The sequence below is a fragment of the Sminthopsis crassicaudata genome, chromosome 1, assembly GCF_048593235.1.
Source record: "Sminthopsis crassicaudata isolate SCR6 chromosome 1, ASM4859323v1, whole genome shotgun sequence".
Taxonomy (NCBI): domain Eukaryota; kingdom Metazoa; phylum Chordata; class Mammalia; order Dasyuromorphia; family Dasyuridae; genus Sminthopsis; species Sminthopsis crassicaudata.
In genome coordinates, this window is record NC_133617.1 from 53,697,536 (window position 1) to 53,717,028 (window position 19,493).

Sequence of the window (19,493 nt, forward strand, 5' to 3'; positions counted from 1 at the left end):
GGAGAAGACAGGGATCCACTTAAATGCGTTGCTCACCAACAGGTAGTTGTGACCGAGTGCTCTAGGGCCCAGAGGTCCAAGAGTGCACGTAGGGCCCTCCTTCCCTCCCCACGAGCTGCAGCCCCCGGGAACGAGCCTGGGCCAGAAGCTGGGAGCAGATCCCCTTACGGTTCTGGGAACCGCCTGATTGTAGGCTGTGTTGGGTACTTGGGTTTGCCATTCATTCTGCCTGGTTAGACCAGAGCCTCCAACCTGCTGAAGGAGGGCTTTAATCATCAGCAGGGGTCCTTTACCCTCTGTCTGTCTCAGTTTCCTCCTCTGTAAAAATGAGGAAGTGGTGGTAGCTCCTTCACAGGGCTGTGGTGAGCATCAAGGGAGACCACCCTGTTTGCACAGCATCCGTCAGGTAGCAGGCCCTCTGTGAGGGCCACTGGTTGTCCTTGTCAGTGGGGGTAGGAGCAGTGGCGGGCGCTGACCCCTGCCCCAGGCCACCTTCCCTGCTGCTGCTCTGCTCTCCCTCCATGGGTCTTCCCAGAAGATCCTCTGCCCTCCGCCTCTTCCCGCCCCTAACACCTCCCCTAGTCCTGGGCCCTCTCCTCACCCCAGACCCTTCCTCCACCATGGTTGCTAGGAAACCTCTGTCTTTGAGCTTCACCCTGTCAGTCTCTGTCTCCCTGTGCAGACACTTGGGCTGAGATCTGCCAGTGTACAGACCACTCTCCTGACTTCATAAAGTGCATCTCCATTGTCTTATTTGGCTTACCTTTGCCCTCCCACTTGGAGCCTTCAGGATTCGTCCTAGATCTGTTTCCTTCTTGGTTGTGCCCTCCAGCTTCTCTCTGATCTCTGAATCCGCCCTCCTTTCCGGCCCTCATTCCATTTACAATCTTGCCAGGCAAACTCAAGCTCTTGCCACCCTCACCTCGAGTGCCATGTGAGCTTGCTGATTGTCTCCCCTCTTTGAGGTTCTTCCATCTATGCTCTATTTTCCCCACAAGTATACAAATATAAGCATATAAGCTTTCTCTTGGCCTCCTCTCCTGCTCTGTGGGGTTCATGTTTTCTCATGTGGGCACCTGTGCCCTGCACTATTGCAAGAGTTTTTTCCTTCCCCAAACTGAGATACTGAAGAGGTGAGAGGGAGAGGCGAGTTGGGCGCTAACAGAAAGGAAAGGGACATTGAAGATGTTTTGCTTTGAAGAGAAGGGTGCATGGGACGCCTCTGAGGTGGGCACTGTGGCAGAGCAGGCTGTTCTGTGGTTTCTTGTTATGTAAGAAAATACCCCTTTATTTGGTGTTTGTTAAATTCAGAATTTTAAAAATTCCTTTGAGATAGCAACTGATGAACGTTAACAGTTCTAAGTTCAGTGGAGCTAATCAGTCAGTCCTGGGCGGCTTTAAGCTCGCAGGGTCAGGGAAGTAAAGGTTAGTTCCCCCGTCCAGCTTCCATCAGAGCACACAACGCCCTTCTGGGCGGGCATTGGGAAGCCAGTGTCCGACCACCGGAGAAGCACCTGGCACAGGGAGGCCGTCCCTGCTCCTTAGCGGAGGAGACAACGGCAAGGCGTTCAGACTCATGCCCCAGCCCTCTGGGCTGCTTCTAGCTGAGAGCCTGAGACAGCGTGCTCCGAGTAGGGAGGGCTGGTGGCCTGGATCGCGGGTGACTTTGTGCCCGCCTTCAGGAGCTGCCTTGTAGGGTCTGGGAGGACAAGCCCGCCATGTGCTTGTGCAGAAGCGCAGTGCTGCAGGATATCAGGGGAAAGGGCCGAGCCGGGGGGCTTCACCCCTGATTTGGGGGGGCCTCGCGGAGGCAGAATTGTGACAGTAAAGACTGGTGAGGAGGCCGGGCCAGCACAGCCCCTCGTGCCGCCTGGTTGCTGTGGGCACGTCGCTGCTCTCTGGGCCTCTGTCGCGTGTCCGCACCTCGCTGGCTGGGCCGCCTCCACGCACAGCAGGTTTGGTGAGCTTCGGGCTTCTTGTCTGCTTCCGTGGAGGCACCGCGGTAAATAGCCTGGGAGTCAGAGGCAGCCGGTGCTGGGCCTAGTCAGGGAGATTTGAGTGCACTCTGGCCCCCCCCACTGACTAGTTGGGTGATTCTGGGCAAATCACTTCCCTTCTGCCCGCCTCAGTTTCCTCCTCTATACAATGGAAAGTATAACAGCATCTACTTCCCAGGGTTGTTGTAAGGTTCAAGAGACATAACAATTAAAAATTATTTGGCCAGGGGCAGCTAGGGGGCGCAGTGGATAGAGCACCAGCCCTGAATTCAGGCAGACCCGAGTTCAAATCTGCCTCGCTGTGTGATCCTGGGCAAGTCACTTACCCCCAGCCTCAGGGAAAAAAAATTATTTGGCTCAGTGCCTGCTGTATTATGGTCATAGGAGAACTGTAAGGAAGAGACCAGCAGGTTGGAGGCTCTGGTCTAACCAACACAGCCTACAATCAGGCGGTTCCCAGAACCGTGAGGGGATCTGCTCCCAGCTTCTGGCCCAGGCTCGTTCCCGGGGGCTGCAGCTCGGGGGAGGGAAGGAGGGCCCTACGTGCACTATCTAGGGATAGACAGAGTTATTTCCCTTTGGCTCTTCACATCCTGTTAGAACAAGGTGCGTGCTTGACATTAATTCCGAGAGGCAGGCAGGCAGGCTACACTTATTAAGCATCTACCAGGAAAGAAGCGCAATGTCTCTTCAAGGAACTATCCTTGTAATGAGGGGAGATGGCCCACAAAACATAAATACACCTTAGATTTGTTCTTTTATAGATCTTGTACCTAGTTACAGTGCTGGTAGTTTGGAGGGAGAAAATTCCAATAAGAGGTGGTGCTTGTGCCGTGCCTTGAAGGAAGGAAGGGACGCTGGGAGAAAGGTGACTGTGGGGGAGGAATGGCCGTGGCCAAGGTGTGGAGAAGAGAGCTGAAGTTCTGAGGGAGGAACCGAGGCTCTTGTGGCTGCATCACCCAGTCTGGGAGGAGTCCTCATACGGAAGGAAGCTGGAGAAGCTTGGTGCAGACCCAGGTGTCTTTGGCTTTAAAAGCAAAACAAGTTTATGGTTAATCCTAGGGACAATGGGAAGGAAGTCATTGGAGTTTATTAAGTCGAGGAGTGATGTCAGATCTTCACTGAAAGAAATGACTTATCTGGAGACAGGGACAAGGAAGGAGAGCATCGTGGTCTTTAGAGCAGAGGCGGTGGGACCTGTGCTAAAGCGGGAGGGGAGAGACGTGGGGCGAGAGAAATGGGAAGGTTCCTCTGGGGGTTGTCTCGGGGCTGAGGGCGGGGGGCCCGGGGGCAGAAACGCGAGGCTGCGCTCTTCATGCGTGACGTCTCTGGGAGGTTTACCTTGGGGTGAGCCCTAGGGGAGCCGTGACGGAGGCAGGGGGAGCCACTAAGGGGATAGATCAGTCTGAAGGTCACCAAACGAGAAGGGAAGAGAGCCGTAGTGAACACCCACGTTAGCACCAGAAGACATTCTCTCGTTAGGGCGTAGTCTTTCTGTCTTCCCAACTCCTCCTGACCCCGTTTGGGGTTCTCCCGGAAAGGACGCTGTGGTGGCCCGCCATCTCCTTCTCCCGCTCATTTTATGGATAAGAGACTGAGGCGAGCAATCTAGGCCTGGCACCTGGGCACCTTGGCACCCTCCTAGCTGCCCTAGCTGCAGAGGGGAATATCCCAAAATCCCAGAGAGGAGAAAGGATCCAGGAGGGAAGGACAGAGTTTGGCTGAGAAAGGGGGAAAGACATGAGGTGAGAGCTGAAGGGACAAAGGTCTAGGGAGGGTTTGGATGAAGAAATAGGCATAGAAGAAGAGCAAAGGAACGGGTGGGTCAGGAAGGAGCTAAAGATTAAAGGAAGTATCTAATGGCCATCAGGGCCTGAATAAGGTGCAAAATTTTAATGGTGTAAACTTCTAAGGAGAAGTTGGTCTCAGCAAAGAGTCTGGAATGGGTTCTTGGCTAACTGGGAATATTCCAGCCTCCTCTCCAGGATCAGAGGGTTTGTGTTTGGAGAGAAGGGGGAGTAGTGCTTTGCTCTGGACTGCAGGGTCAGACCTCCCAGACCTCCCAGGGAGATGCATGGGTGTTCAGCACAGTCCCTCTCCCTTGGGAGCTTCTGTTTTTGTTGAGGGGAATTTTTAGAAATTTGAATAAGATTTTAATCTCCAAATAATAGTCAGCACAGCAGAAAAGAAATGTCATTGGATTGTAGATGATCATACATACACCTGGCTGGGGTAAGCATAAAGAAATCTCTGTTCATTGCTAAACAACCGTCTGGGGGCAGCGAGGTGGCAGTGGAGAGAGACAGGCCCGGAGCAGGAAGACTCATCTTCCTGAGACCAAATCCGGCTTCTGACACTTCCCAGCCGTGTGACCCTGGACAAGTCACTCTCCCCATTTTCCCCAGTTTCCTCACTTGTCAGGTGAGCTAGAAAAGGAGATGGCAAACCGCTGCAGCACCTCTGCCCAGAGCTCCCGTGGGCTGCAGAGACTGACTGGGGCACCGCTGAGCCACGGCAGTCAGCAGTCTGTCACTGTACCCTGCAAGCCCAGCCCCCCCTCCCCCTCGCTCACCGATTGTCTGGGGGAGGGGCAGTCCAATGGCCTGGTGTTACAAGAATGAGCTGGTGGGCCTGCCCTGGGGTTGCCTCGACCTTCAGCTGCACATCCTCCGCCTCGGCCCTGCTGCCCTTTCCTGGCCCCAGGCTCTCGCCGTTGCCAGCAGAACTTGGTGGGACAGCGTCTCCTTTGTCTCACCAGCCCTGCTATGGTGCTGGGGTTCAGGACTCACAGAAGGACTGCCAGGTGTGCTCTAGGAGAGCCCAGCCTGGGCCCCAGGACATTTGGGGGTGCCTCCTGGGGGGCTCCAGCCAGGCCTGTGGAAGGGCTGCTGAGCTGCTGGCTCTCTCTGGGTCTCTGTCCACTGAAGGGCCCCTGCTCAGAAGACTGGCTATTGAGGAAGAGGCCACTAGAGGGAGGGGAGGAGCCTTCCTGCCTGCCGGCCTCGGAATCCATCCTGAATTTGAGTCGCCCGTGGCTGGTGTGAGCGCAGCCCTTTTCTCAGTTGGGTTACCGGGGACTGGGCAGCTTCCAGCTTTGCCCCTTCTGCTCAGGGCAGTGAGACCTGTGAAGTAAGAGTAGCTCAGATGAGAATGCAGTTAATGGCCGGGGAAAATGGAAGGGAGATCAGAGGGGTCACTCGCCCCGGCCAGGAGGTAATTATCCTGTACATTGTCTTGGTCTGGCGAGCAGCCCCACGGGTCACCTCCAAGGTTTGGGGGTTTGTTGCTTTTTATGACTTGTAAGGTAAAGTAGATGGAAGTTTCAACACCCCCTTTCCTTGTGCATCCCACAGGGGAGCTCTGACCATTTACTGGAATTTCAGTACTTGCCAAATTCTCCAATACTGAACGAGGCCCTTGACTGATTTATCTTTGTCTGAGAATCTGACACCTTATACCTGCAGCTTGCCAGTAGCAGTTATTGTTTCCAGTCCTATATGGCTAAAAAAAAAATGCAATTGGTAGTTATCCCTTCCATTGATTGGTTACTTAAATGTTAGTGTTCGTGCTCTTCTTGGTACGTAAAGATGGACATTAACCTGCCATTAACAGAGTCTACACTTTGAGTATAGAGCTGAAGAAGCTCCTTTGTGGGAAGGGATCTCCACTGTTGTTCCAGAACAGTGCTGACTTGCCATGTCCTAATGACCTTGAGGCCATGGTGCCCTGCACTGAGCCATGCTTTCTGCCGGGGCTCTGCTGATCTCGTTAGAGAAAATAGCCCCAAAGACCTGTGATCCACAGTGACCTGGACTGCTCCCAAGATTCCTCTTGCCTATAACTGGATACCTTTAAAGGACTCTTGTGTTTGGTCATAGGATTTTAGGGATGGATGGGACCTCAGAACACAGCGAGTCCATCTCTCCTCCTGTTAATAGAGGAGGAAACGGAGGTCCTGACCTCGTACCTCCCCCCACCCCAGATTACTTCATTTATTTGATATGTGTTTACATGGGTACGTGTCGTCTCCCCATCAGAATGTAAGCGACACGAGGGAAAGGGACTTTAATTTTTGTCCTTATGCCCTCAGCTCCCGACACATAGGAGGCACTTAATTTAAGACTGTTGTTTGAAGGCTAAAATGTCAAATTACTGTGGCATTTGTCCCTCTGTCAACAAGTGATATTTATCACCCAGCAGTGATACAAAAGCCTATCAGCTTGGTTTCCTGGTAAAAGTTCTTTGAGGGAGGGGGACACTAGATTTGTAATTCATCAGTATGGGGACCTTTTAGTGTGCACCTTTTATCTCTATGAATGGTCAACTAAGTATATAACTTGGAGTCTTAAAGAAGTGCATGGGCTTCCATGGACATGATGGCACGAGCCATTGAGCCCTGCTCCTGAAGAGGCTGCGGCTGGTGCGTGATGTAAATTCAGGAGTTTTCTGAGCAGTCAGGGAGCTAAGCCAGGTCCGAACGAAGCCCAGCGCCAGAGGCAGCTCGGATTCAGAGCTCAGATCGCTGTTCCCCGTTACCCTATTCTCGACCATTTGGAATATAAGACACTTTGTTTTGTTCTTTCAGTAGACACACTGTGTACAAGACACTGCTTAGATTTCTTAATAGAAATGAGATAGATGAACAAGAAACCTAGAGGAAGAAGCCTCAAAAGTCTTTTATTCTAAATGTACCATTTCCCTGGGCAGGTGGTCAGTACCAGCCTGTCCTTGAAGTCTTCCTGTTTATGGGAACCGTGTTTCACTTGAGAAAGCTCTCTGGATAGTTTCCCTTGCGTGAAGAGGAAGTCCTGTCTGATCTTTTCCTTGTTCCTGTTCTGCCCACTGTGGCCAAGCAGAGAAAGTCTTCTCCAAGACAACCTTCCCAACTGCCCAGAGGACTCCTATTCTCTTCCCCCCCACATTAGTCTTCTCCAGATGAACTCTCCTCCATTCCTCCAGCCCATCTTTGTATGGCAAGGTCTTGACTCGTCTGCCTGGATCGGCTTTGGTTTAGCGCTATTCTTCCTAATGTGTTCAGAATTAAACCCAGAATTCCAGGCACAGTCTTATTAGGGCAAACCCCAGTGAGGATGTCACATGTTTTTGGGGTGCTTGCTCCATCAGTACCCACCCCTTTTATTTCTTTTCCTTCCATTCCCTCCTGATGACACAGCCGCCCTTCCCAGCTCTGGCTGCACCTTCACTCATCCTTCTCCCCACCCCCTAATTATAGCCTCAGATTGCTACTTTGGAGCACCAAGCTTGGGCTTACAATTCACTGAAGTCCCTGCGTCTGTCATCTAGCCATTCCTTCTCTATTGTGTACTCAAGTAGGGGGTGTTCTAACCCCAAGTTTAAGGTTTTACATTTATCCTGTTAAATTGCACTTTTTAAAAATCTAGTTCCTGCCTTTAAGAGGCTCACATCCTATTTAGGGAAAAGAAAACAAGGGCAAAAAACAAAAACAAAAGGTTCTAAAAATTGTGTCCAGAGGGCTGTTTTCTATGGAAGGGGCCTTCCATTTTATTCTACACATGTAGCACTGAGCTCCTGCTATGAGGAAGAAAGATAGTGTCCCGAGTCTCAACTTTTAGATTGTGAATGCGACCAAGAACGAATGAGTTACAGCAAAACACTGAGGATATAATAAGCACAAGCAAGCAAGACGGCTCTGCCCTCAAAGAGCTTCCGCTCTACTAAACACCATGTTGTATAGGGGAGCTCGGCCAGAGAAGTCAGGTTGATAGAGATTGGAGCCCTAGCCAGGACCTTACCCGGAATGCCTGTCCTCCAAGATAGAACTGGGGGAGTAGCAGGAAGCAGTCACCCATCAGAGCCCGGGGCCCCAGAGGAAGAGGAAGAGCCAGGCCCTTTTTAAGAATGAGGAAAGCAGTTGTCCAGTGTCTCCCTGCTGATCCCAGGCCCCGCTTGCACTGGGCTTTGACAGAAGATGGGTAGAGCTTGGGCAAACAGAGAGAGGTCAGGGCTGGCTGGGAGCCAGCAGGATGACAAAGGCAGCCAGGTGGAAGGGAGCAGGCTGTGTTTGCAGGGTGATGAGAGTCTTCCTGAAGAACAGGCAGGATCCCGAAGTCCTGAGAAGTGGCTCAGCTGGGGGTGGGGCACCGCCTCCATCCTGGCTCTGGGAGGGCAGACCTGCAGGCTGTCACTTCCCTGTCACCTAGGGCCGCCTCCCCAACCCCCGCCACCACTGCATCATGCCAGGCTGGTGGGGTGTGGGGGGAGCCCTGAGGCTGAGGGGATCAATCCCATGGAGATAACAGGGGCCCAGAGAGAGAGGATGAGGGTGGGGGCTGTGTGTGGGAGGAGCCTGTTAAAGCACTTCCAGTGGGGGGGAAGGGAACACATGCCTGCATTGTAGCAGGAGGGGGGGTCCCAGCAGGACCAAGGCAGGCAGCCCCCTGGGCTTGCAAGCTTTGTGGGCATCAGGACCCCAGGAGATTGGAAGGGAGAACTGGCTCTTCAGTGCGGCCAGTGGGCAGTGGTCGGGCCTCCAGTGGGAGCAGGTTTCTGTGGCTTATCTGCAGCCCCTCGAGGGAAAAACAAGCAAACCCCTAAATAAGTGAAGGATGAAGTCAGACTGCCAGGCAGGCTAGCCCAGCCTATCTCCTGGTGATCAGAGGAGCGGGCTGCGGACTCCGGCTCTGAGAAGTGTCTGCGGCCCCAACCCTGATGAAAGCCAGGCTGTCATCATTCATTTCAGTGACACTTTGCAGCTGATTCACTTGGCCTTTATTACATGCCTATTCAGAGACTGAATGAAGTCATCTTTTGAGCCTGAATTAAAGTAATAAATGAAATCTGTCTTATTAGGACTCAGGAGGCCGGCTGCTCATTTTTGGGATTCACTTAATAGGTAGCTTTTTTATTGAGTGGGAACCCAAATCTTTTGCCAAATGTAAAATTTTCAAATGAAGATGAATCAGTAGTTCCTGTTATTGTTGGCAGTGTAGATGGAGTGTGAGACTGTGGGCAGAACTGGGGCCAAGTTGCCAACATCAGCTAGCCACTGGCCAGCAGCCAGAGGCTCCTTTTTTGGAGACTGAGCCTCCCTGTCTTCCCAGGTAGAAGAGCAGCAACCTCTTGAGAGCCGATCCCACAACTGGCAGGCACGGAAGCTTTGACCTACTTTGTTTGGCCCTCTCAGGTGGCCTGCAGGTGTTCCCCACTTTGGTACTGGACTTAGTGAGGTGCCAGGTCACTGGTTGCCCTTCTGTGCTTTAGTGCCCCTCCAACAGTCTCAAGTACACAATTCCAGGCCTGTGCTGCCAGCATGGCCACCAACAGTCCCAGGCTTAGAGATGGAGGCTCAGGGAGCAGGAATGGCGGCTCCTCAGCTCTCTCTGCTCCTCCTCCTCCCACTGTCACTCCATTGTCATCATCATAACTCAGGTTCTCAGAGCACTGCACAGTTTACAAAGTACTTGTTTCAGCTTGAAAAGTTACACATCGAATTTATTTTGTATTTTAAAAGAGAAGCAAGCTGTACATGACAGATCCCTTATTTTATACACCTTCCTCCTCTTCTGTTATGTATATGAAGTGCAGGGGGAGGACAGAGATTGGTATTAAGTTAAGAACGAAGCACTTGCCTCATACTAATATACTGAGGCAGGTGTCTTACCATTAGAGCCTACATTTCAGAGATGGCGAAACCAGGCCCTAGAGAGATGAGGTGAATTACCTTGGGTGATTTCTACAATGATTCAAGATCAGAGTTCCTAACTTTCAACATTTTAATTTAAAATCTAATTTTTTCAGTCTTCTCACCTTCCCATTTCTCTCTGGAAAGAAGGAACAAACCCTTGTAACAAGTACGTGTACTCAAGCCAAATAAATTCCCCATTGGCCCTAGCCTTCCAAAGGCCCATCTCCCCCCGTCAAAAGGAGGGCAAGCCAGCTTCAACATCCATCCTAGGATCATAGCTGATCATAGCATTGATTGAAGTGCTTAAGTTTTCACAGTTATTCATCTTTACAGTATTATGCTGCATAAATTGTTCTCTTGGTTCTGCTCATTTCAGTCTACATCATTTCACACAAATCTTCTCACGTTTCTCTGAAACATTCCCTTTTGTCATTTCTTACAGCCCAAAATAGTATTCTGATGCTTTCATGTGTCTCATCCAAGTCTATAGTTAAGCTCTAGAGCAAATACCATCCTGGAGACAGCTAGATGGCACATTGGGTAGAATACTGAGTCTGGAGTGAGAAGATCTGAGTTTAAATCCAGCCTCAGACATTTAATATCTGTGTGACCCTGGAGAATCTTAACCTTTGTTTGTCTCCATTTCCCCAACCATAAATGGGAGCTGTTATGAGGATCAGGGAAGACAGCATTTGTACGTGTATAGCACGTAGCCAGCTCTTAGGTGCTTGTTTCCTTCCTTCCTGTTGTACCTGTTCCGTACAGAACCTCCATAGGAGTGGATAGTCTCTCCCTCTGCCTTTGCAGGTGTGACTTTGGGCGGCTGGACACAGGCCTTCAGAGGCCTCCATCTCTGGGACCTGCTGGTCTGGTGTGGCTCACCAGGCTGGGGGGCAGAGCCTTGTGTGTGCCCCCTTCGGCGCTGCACCCATGATGTTTTGGTATACCCAGGCCAGCCCCCTCCCCATTGCTTTCCCTATGCTTGCGTGGATGGCAGAATGCCTGGTTGTAACTCTGGAGGTCCTGTGCACTACAGGAGCCCCAGACCGAGCTCCCCACTCACGCCCTCCGTCTCCTGTTCTCCCTTTCAGTGGCTGGTGGTCAGCGATCTTCTTCTTCCAGACCAATGCTGCGGCCGCCGTGTTCATGCTCTTCCCAGCCATCATGTTTACTCTCTCAGCAGCCATCATGTGTGTGCTCCTCGTGAAGGTAAGTCTCCGGCGGCCCCTGGGGCTTTCAGGCCCCACCAGAGGAAGGGAGGGCGCAAAGTTCTGCCCCTGCCAGATTCTCGCTCGGGTCCTTCGGTGTTCCTCCACAGAGGCCCTGCCTCCCTGCCAGAAGCCTTCCCCAAAGTGGAGAAGAGCAGGGGACCGTGTTGTGTATGCCATATGTCCTCATAGATTTAGAGCTGGAAGGGACCCCAGGGATGATGAAACTGAGACTGGATAAGGAGCCTGGTGTGGGCAGGAGCCACTGCTCCTCCCCGCAGTTAGTTTCCTTGTGTTTAGTGTGCATCTTTTTTATTTTTAAAATCTATTATTGATTTTTAACATTTTTTTTAAATTTGGAGTTCGAAATTCTCCCTTCCTCTCTCCTGCCCTATTCATTGAGAAAGCAAGCACTAAAATGTCGATTATACATGTGAAATCATGCAAAACACATTTCTATGCTAAGTGTGCTGCCAAAAAATTAATAAAGGAAAAGAAAGAAAGTTTTTAAAAATCATATTTCAACTGGCACTCAAGGTTCATCATTTCTCTCTGGAAGTGATAGCATTTGTCATCAGGAGCCCTTTGGAATTGTCTTGAATTGTTGTATTGATCACAGCAGATATGTCTTTCTCATTTAATCATTGTTTCATTGTTGCTGTTAGAATGTGCAGTGGTCTGGTCCTGCTCCCTTCACTTGGCATCAGTTCATGTAAACCTTCCCTGGTTTTTTTTGAAACTACTTCCCTCATAATTTCTTACAGCACAGTCATATTCCACAGCTTGTTCAGCCATCCCCAGTTGAGCCACCTCACTCTCTGCATCGCCCTTTGGGTCTCTAGCAGCTTGGATTTCTTGGAGATTGTGTTCTAAAATTTACAGCCACGTAGTATTTTCCAGACAACATTTATCGGAAAATGGCAGGTTGCTGAGCTAGGGAGCAGCCTGGCTTTTACAAAAGCACCACAAGTTTCCCACACAAGTCCTTTCTACTGAGTCTTCTTCCTTTTTTCCTCTACCCACATCATCATTCAGTCCCTCCTAGACAGGCTGCCAAGGTTTGTGTTGGAGGCTGCCCTCAGGAGATTGCGAGTCAGTCAGTCTCTTTTCACATAATCATGTTCCCATCAAGGAAGTCCCAAGATGTTTGAAGACATCATGGGTCCAACTGGCCTCCAGCAGGAGGATCTCACCATTTTCCATTACACAAGCGTGTTCTGCTTCCCTGGTGCAGGATTCCCTGGACAGTGACTTGGGGATCTTTGAAGAGAATTCTTCCAAGGGCCGCACTTAGGAAAGATTCCTGTCTGGGCCGGGCTCTTGCATGAGCCCAGGGTGCGAGGGTTTTGTTTTCTGAGCCACAGACACTGGGCCCTCATGTTGCTCTGCAGTGACTGGACAGGGAGCCCTGCAGAAGAGGAGCTGGCTTGTCTGGCCTGTCAAAGTGCTTCTGTCCAGGGATGCCCGCAATTTCTGTGGAGACTATTCTTTAAAGAATGGCCAAAAATGAGAAAGGGTTATGGTTTAACAGTACCCGTTAAAGTTCACTCACCTGTCTTTGTAGGCATTAAGGTAATTTGAGATCTCTTTCCCCATCTTTTGACATTTTTTTCTCCCTGAGATGGCTTTTGCTTTTGTGAAGGTGTGAGCTGTCAGGGTCCTGCTGTGGTGCTTCCTCTGGCACTGATGTATTTTCTCCATTTGCCACCTGTTCTTTGTCCTCCTGGCAGTTTTATCTCTGAGCACTCTTGGGATGATGTTGGGTCTCCTACCAGACTTTCTGTAGGTCCCATGTGTTTTCTTGCTGTGGAATATGGTTTATTTGGGCCTGGTAACGAACTCTCCTCATTTGTCTTGACTTCCAGTTTTTTGTTAACCACTTTTAGTCCTGAAGATAATTCTGCTTGTTAGGGAAAAACAGAAGCAAAAAAGTTGTTCAGTTCTGTCTCCTCTTCATTCCCTATTATCATTGTTCCTAACTTTTCTTTGTTCTTTTGTTTCTAGTCCAGCTTCTAAAAAATTTGTCCTGAGCTTTATCACTGATACTCTTTCAGGACAATTATATTCTTTAATATTCTATTCTCTGTTAGCTGCATTTCCTTTCATTTTTCTGTATATCTTTCTTTGTAGTAGAAAGACTTGAGTTTTTTAAAATAATAGCTCTTTATTTTCAAAATAAATGCAAAGATAGTTTTTAACATTCATCCTTGCAAAACCTTTTGTTCCAAACTTTCTTCCCTTCTCTACCTCCCCTCTCCAAGAAATCCAATATAGGTGCAATTCTTCTAAACATATCTCCACTTTTATCATTCTGCACAAGAAAAATCAGATCAAAAGAGAGAAAAATAAGAAAGAAAAACACAGGCAAGCAAATAAACAACAAAAGGAAAATGTTATACTTTGATCCCCAGTCAGTCTCCATAGTTCTCTTTCTGTATATACATGGCTCTCTCCGTCACATATCTGCTTACACACACACTTGCACACTCACACACTCACACATGCTCACACACAAGCAGCCTGGAGCTCTGTGTACAAGAAGCACACACTGAGTCTGTCTTGGGGTAACTCCTTTTCTTGCACAGAATCACCCAAATTCACCCTGATGCCTCTGGGGTCAGTGCCCCTGAGGACGTGGCTGAGAGCTTCTTGGTGCTGAGTAGTTTTCTGTGTCCCATTGTCCTGCAGGTGCACAGGTTCTACCGCGGTTCCGGCGGCAGCTTTCAAAAGGCCCAGGACGAGTGGAGCGCCGGGACTTGGAAGAACCCACCCAGCCGGGAGGCACAGTTCAGCAACTTCTCGGGCAGCAGCCTGCCTGAGTACCCCACAGTGCCCAGCTACCCCTCCGGGAGCCACTGGCCTTAGAGCGGCCCGTGGCCCCCACCTGCCAGGCCCAGCCAGGGTGCCCCTGCCTTCTGCTCATTTTGATTTGAAAGTTTGTTTACGTTTGTTCTCCCCAACCCTCCCCCAGCATCCGAGGGTGGGGGGAAAAGACCAGGCTCCCCCACCAACGAGGCTCCTCTGGAGCATCCCTTAGCATTCAGCACTGACGTTTGTGCCTGGCTGCCAGTATTCGTTCATCTCACTCCGTCACTTTGCTGTCACTGGCCAGGGAGCCCTCTGCCCCGCTGACAGCCTGGCTGCCCCAGGAAGGCTCACCTACTCCTTTGCTTCAGCTTTTTCTCTGAGGTCGGTTCCTTCCCCTTCCTCTCCTGGCACAGACTCCAAAGAAGGCCCCTCCAGGAAGCGGGGGTTGGGTCCCTCGCCTTGGGCTCCCACTTTGTCACCCAGCAGCATCCCCAGGAGTCCTAGAGTGACTTTCAGTTTGGAAGGAAGGGAAAGAGCTGGAATTACCTAAGCAAGACTGAGTCAGCCAGAAGCAGCCTTGTTGGCAGAAGAGCCTGATTTTCAATTACTCCACATTAAAAACCATAAAGATTATTTGGAATTCCACCATTTCCCATCTTCCCCCTTCCAAGGTGAAGAGTCCACGCCCTAGACTTGCTGGGAGGAGGGTCCTGTTCGGGGTGGGGGCGCCTCCCCAGACTGGGCCTTCGGTCAACCTTGGCCAGACTGAGTCACTCTTCTGGGCTACTTTTTGTAACCTCCCGCCGCCTCTCATAAGCTCTCTAACTTCACCCTAGACAAATAACATAGGAAGCTCATGGTTTTTTGTGTTGAACTGGTGAGAATTTGATTGCAGGAGAGCAGTTTGCCACAACCAGGAACCTTCCACAAAGACAGATAAATTCAAATCCCTTCATTGTGTGAAGTGGTGGAGAACGGGCAGGCATTTTCTCAGGATTGTGAAGGGAGTAGGATTGTCTTCCCTCTACATTTGAGCAAAAATAAAAAGCTAAAGGGAAAGCAGTTCTTTTACTGACATCAGAGTAGGGACGTAGCACTTTGGTGCAGATTTACGGCCCGAGTCTTGACAAATACGGGCATAAAACCAGGAAATAGATTCCTCGCCCTTGGAGGCCTTTTCAGGAAGTATGGTGGTCTTCCTTTTTCGCTCACAAGTTTGCATTGCGGTTTGGGGCTGCTGAAGAGTTCTCAGGTACACAATATAATCTTGTCATCTCCCCTTGATTTTTCCTTCCAGTTGTTGGCTCAGTTTGGGGCCAGAATGAGGAACTAGGCTGCTTTGTGACTCTTTCATCACAGGCCCGGGACACTAACAGGTTCTCAAAACACCCAAGCTAGAAGCACAGGCGAGGTTTTCTACGGTAGGGTTTTCATGCAGTCATAACACTCTACATAGACACTCTACAACGGTTTCCTTGCATTAGAGCCACCAATGGAAGGAAGCAGCAGGGCCAGGGGCTTCTCCCCAGTCCTCAGAACCAGTGCTTTGGCCCAAAGGTGCCAGACTGCCCCAGTAGCTGAGCTCTGTGGCAGGTTTTTGGGTTCCCCATCATCACCTAGAGTCTCTCACGACGGGGCAGAACCTCTGAAGACACCTCCCTGCTCTCACACACTGACCTTTGAGGGAGCTTTCAGTGGAAAATAATTACTACAAGTCTTATGTGCCTTAAGAAAGAACTAGGGAAAAAATTTTTTTAAGATTTTAGGTGACAAGGTTTTTTCCCTACTTTTGGTCATTCTCACATTTTCCCAAAGGATTTTGTAAATATTTACAGAACTGGGATCTGTGGCCAAAAACCAAAGTTTTTTAACTTTCCACACAGTGACAAAGGCTCCCTGAGATTTTTGTTCTCGAGATGTTTGGAGCTCCCCAAAAGCAGTCATCTCCTTGATGTGTGATTTCCTCTCCGTTCCTAAAAGATGACTGCTTTTCCCATTCGCTCCTTTGTAAATACAGAGACTGCTGCTTGGCGCCGAGGTCCCCGACGCAGCAGAATCATGTTCTCCCTCCCTCCCTGCCCGGCCTGTTTGTGATGTGTCACAGGGCACTGCCACCTCCTCTCCAGAGGGGCCGAGGGCAGGCCGGGAGGAGTCCACCTGCCAGCAGCAGGGGCCGAGCCCAGAGCTCCCACTGACCTTCCAGACCCACCTCCAGTCCGAGAACCAGCTTGCAGAACCCTGGCTTGAAGGACGCACTGTGTAAACCATCGTGGCTTATTTTTGTAATTATTTTTTTAATATATATTTCTATTAGACTTGTATGGAATTAACCCTGGGTGAGGGGAAAATAGTTTTTGGAGTTAGCCAACAGGTTTGTTTCCTCTCCCCTATTTGCATCATGTTACATTGTGGTGGTTTTTGTTAAGTGAAATCATCCTTAAAATAAATCTTTTTTTCTGCATCAGACTGGATGGAGTCGGCTACGGTTGTGGTCATGTTATTTAACACTTGCTTGTTTAGAAATAATTCAGAATTTTAGCAAAGTCGCAGGATACAAAATAAATCCACATAAATCCTCAGGATTTTTATACATTACCAACACAATCCAACAGCAAGAGATACAAAGAGAAATTCCATTCAAAATAACAGTCGATAGTATCAAATATTTGGGAATATATCTACCAAAGGAGAGTCAGGAATTATATGAGCAAAATTACAAAACACTTGCCACAAAAATAAAGTCAGATTTAAATAATTGGAAAGACATTCAGTGTTCTTGGATAGGCCGAGCGAATATAATAAAGATGACAATACTCCCCAAAGTAATCTATTTATTTAGTGCTATACCAATCAGACTCCCAAGAAACTATTTTAATGACCTAGAAAAAATAACAACAAAATTCATATGGAAGAATAAAAGGTCGAGAATTGCAAGGGAACTAATGAAAAAAAAGTCAGAGGAAGGTGGTCTAAGTGTACCTGATTTAAAGCTATATTATAAAGCAACAGTCACCAAAACCATTTGGTATTGGCTAAGAAATAGACTAGTTGATCAGTGGCATAGGTTAGGTTCACAGGACAAGATAGTGAATAAAAATAGCAATCTAATCTTTGACAAACCCAAAGATCCCAAATTTTGGGATAAGAATTCATTATTTGACAAAAACTGCTGGGAAAACTGGAAATTAGTATGGCAGAAACTAGGCATGGACCCACATTTAACACCACATACTAAGATTAGATCAAAATGGGTCCAAGATTTAGGCATAAAGAACGAAATCATAAATAAATTGGAGGAACATGGGATGGTTTACCTCTCAGACTTGTGGAGGAGGAAGGAGTTTGTGTCCAAGGGAGAACTAGAGACCATTATTGATCACAAAATAGAACATTTTGATTACACCAAATTAAAAAGTTTCTGCACAAACAAAACTAATGCAAACAAGATTAGAAGGGAAGTAACAAATTGGGAAAAAATTTTTACAGTTAAAGGTTCTGATAAAGGCCTCATCTCCAAAATATACAGAGAATTGACTTTAATTTATAAGAAATCAAGCCATTCTCCAATTGATAAATGGTCAAAGGATATGAACAGACAATTTTCAGATGATGAAATTAAAACTATTTCCACTCATATGAAAGAGTGTTCCAAATCACTATTGATCAGAGAAATGCAAATTAAGACAACTCTGAGGTATCATTACACACCTGTCAGATTGGCTAAGATGACAGGAACAAATAACGATGAATGTTGGAGGAGCTGTGGGAAAACTGGGACACTGATGCATTGTTGGTGGAGTTGTGAAAGAATCCAACCATTCTGGAGAGCAATCTGGAATTATGCCCAAAAAGTTATCAAAATGTGCATACCCTTTGACCCAGCCATACTACTACTGGGCTTATACCCCAAGGAACTACTAGAGAAGGGAAAGGGTCCTGTATGTGCCAAAATGTTTGTGGCAGCCCTTTTCATAGTGGCTAGAAGCTGGAAGATGAATGGATGTCCATCAATTGGAGAATGGTTGGGTAAACTATGGTATATGAAGGTTATGGAATATTATTGCTCTGTAAGAAATGACCAACAGGAGAAATACAGAGAGGCTTGGAGAGACTTACATCAACTGATGCTAAGTGAAACGAGCAGAACTAGGGGATCATTATACACTTCAACATTGATACTGTGCGAGGATGTATGCTGATGGAAGTGGATTTCTTCAACATAGAGAAGAACTAATCCAATTCCAATTGATTAATGATGGACAGAACCAGCTACATCCAGAAAAGGAACACTGGGAAATGAGTGTAAACTGTTATTTTTACCTTCTGAATCCAATTCTTCCTGTGCAACAAAAAATTCGGTTCTACACACATATATTGTATCTAAATTATACTGTAATATATTTAACATATATAAGACTGCTTGCCATCTGGGGGAGGGGGTTGGGGGAGGAAGGGAAAAAATCTGAATAGAAGTAAGTGCAAGGGATAATGTTGTAAAAAATTACCCATGCATATGTACTGTCAAAAAATGTTATAATTATAAAATAAAAAAAAAATTAAAAAAAAAAAAAAAAAAAAAAAAAAAAAAAAAAAAACACTTGCTTGTTCAAAGGAAACTGAAAAGAGGAAGGCCGGAGACAGGCCCTCGGGAGACCAGGTAAAGGAACAGAAGACCGAGGAGGAGACAGGAGACTCGTCCTGACCTCAAGGGGTGGCTTTATCTTGCTTGGCCCTCGAGACAGAACTTGCCGCTAAGGGGGGATCCGAAAGGGGCCTGAGACGTGATGTAGCCCAACGCCCGCGGTTCAGAGAGGGAAACGGGCCCAGAGAAAGGGCTCGGAGGCTCTTCTGGCGGCTCATAGGCTGCTTCAGGGCAGGAAAAAGTTGCCTAGAAAGGGGTCGGACCTGCTTTGGGGTAATGAACTGCCCACCACTGAAGGGTTTCACAGAGTGAAGAGTGTTCAAGTAGAGATTAAAATGCCGTGAGGCTCCTCTGATTGCCCCTGAACACTATTGTTACAAAATAACAGGAATAATTGGTGAACCCGAGTTATAAAGCACAGGCTATTTAATTCTGTTTCTCCGAAATCTAAAAGAAAATGTCAGAGCATATCCTACTGCCACCATCTTCGCCCCCACTGCTCTCGCTGGGCACCCACACAATGCCCACTTACCCCTGGAGTCGTGCGCTGAGCCCCCCTTCCTGCCAACCCCAAGCCCGGGAGATGGGGAGCCCGCCTCAGGCCCCTTACAAGAGAGCTCCCGGGGGAATCCCTATTCCCTCCTGAGCTGCTAAGGAGAAGTGGGCCATCTGTCCGGGCAAGCAGGAGGAGCCCTCGGGGGGGTTCACTGCACCCCCTTCACTTTCTGCAAAGAAGGAGAGTCTTCCTCATCCGACCCTGGGCACCAACACCCTGAGGGAGAACCTCACAGAAACAGTGCGGCCTATGGCCTTGGTCCTGGCTGGGGGTGGAAGGAGGCCGGGCCTGGACCTGCCAATGCAGCCATGACCCCGTGCGTGTGTCCAGCGCCAGGGGAAGGCCCGTCGTCCACCCCCCGGCCCGGCCGCCACAAACCTCTCCCCGTCGGTCATAACGACAGCCGTCACTGGTCAGCCAGTAACTCCTTACAGACGGGGCAAGGGCTACAGGGGGGGATGTTGTTGCCTCTCAGATGGGGAACGGGCTGAGAGCCCCATTGTCTCCCCCAGACAGACACTAAATGCCTAATTGAGGCTCAAACGACAGCCCAGCCTGACCGTCGGTCATGAGGCTCTGTGTCCTGAGCCACCCGCCATCGCCCTCCCGTCTCACA

General features: G+C 49.0%; 1 protein-coding gene across 2 annotated transcripts in view; it reads left to right on the plus strand.

Annotated features, from left to right (window-relative positions):
- Window positions 1–16,145, plus strand: part of SCAMP4 (secretory carrier membrane protein 4) — a 71,447-nt gene extending 55,302 nt beyond the window's left edge. For both annotated transcript variants that reach the window (XM_074303694.1, XM_074303702.1), the window contains exons 6-7: window positions 10,755–10,872; window positions 13,560–16,145. In XM_074303694.1, the coding sequence (XP_074159795.1) occupies window positions 10,755–10,872; window positions 13,560–13,736 (295 nt within the window). In that variant the 3' untranslated portion in view covers window positions 13,737–16,145. The remainder of the gene's footprint in view (window positions 1–10,754; window positions 10,873–13,559) is intronic.
- The last annotated feature ends 3,348 nt before the right edge of the window (window positions 16,146–19,493 follow it).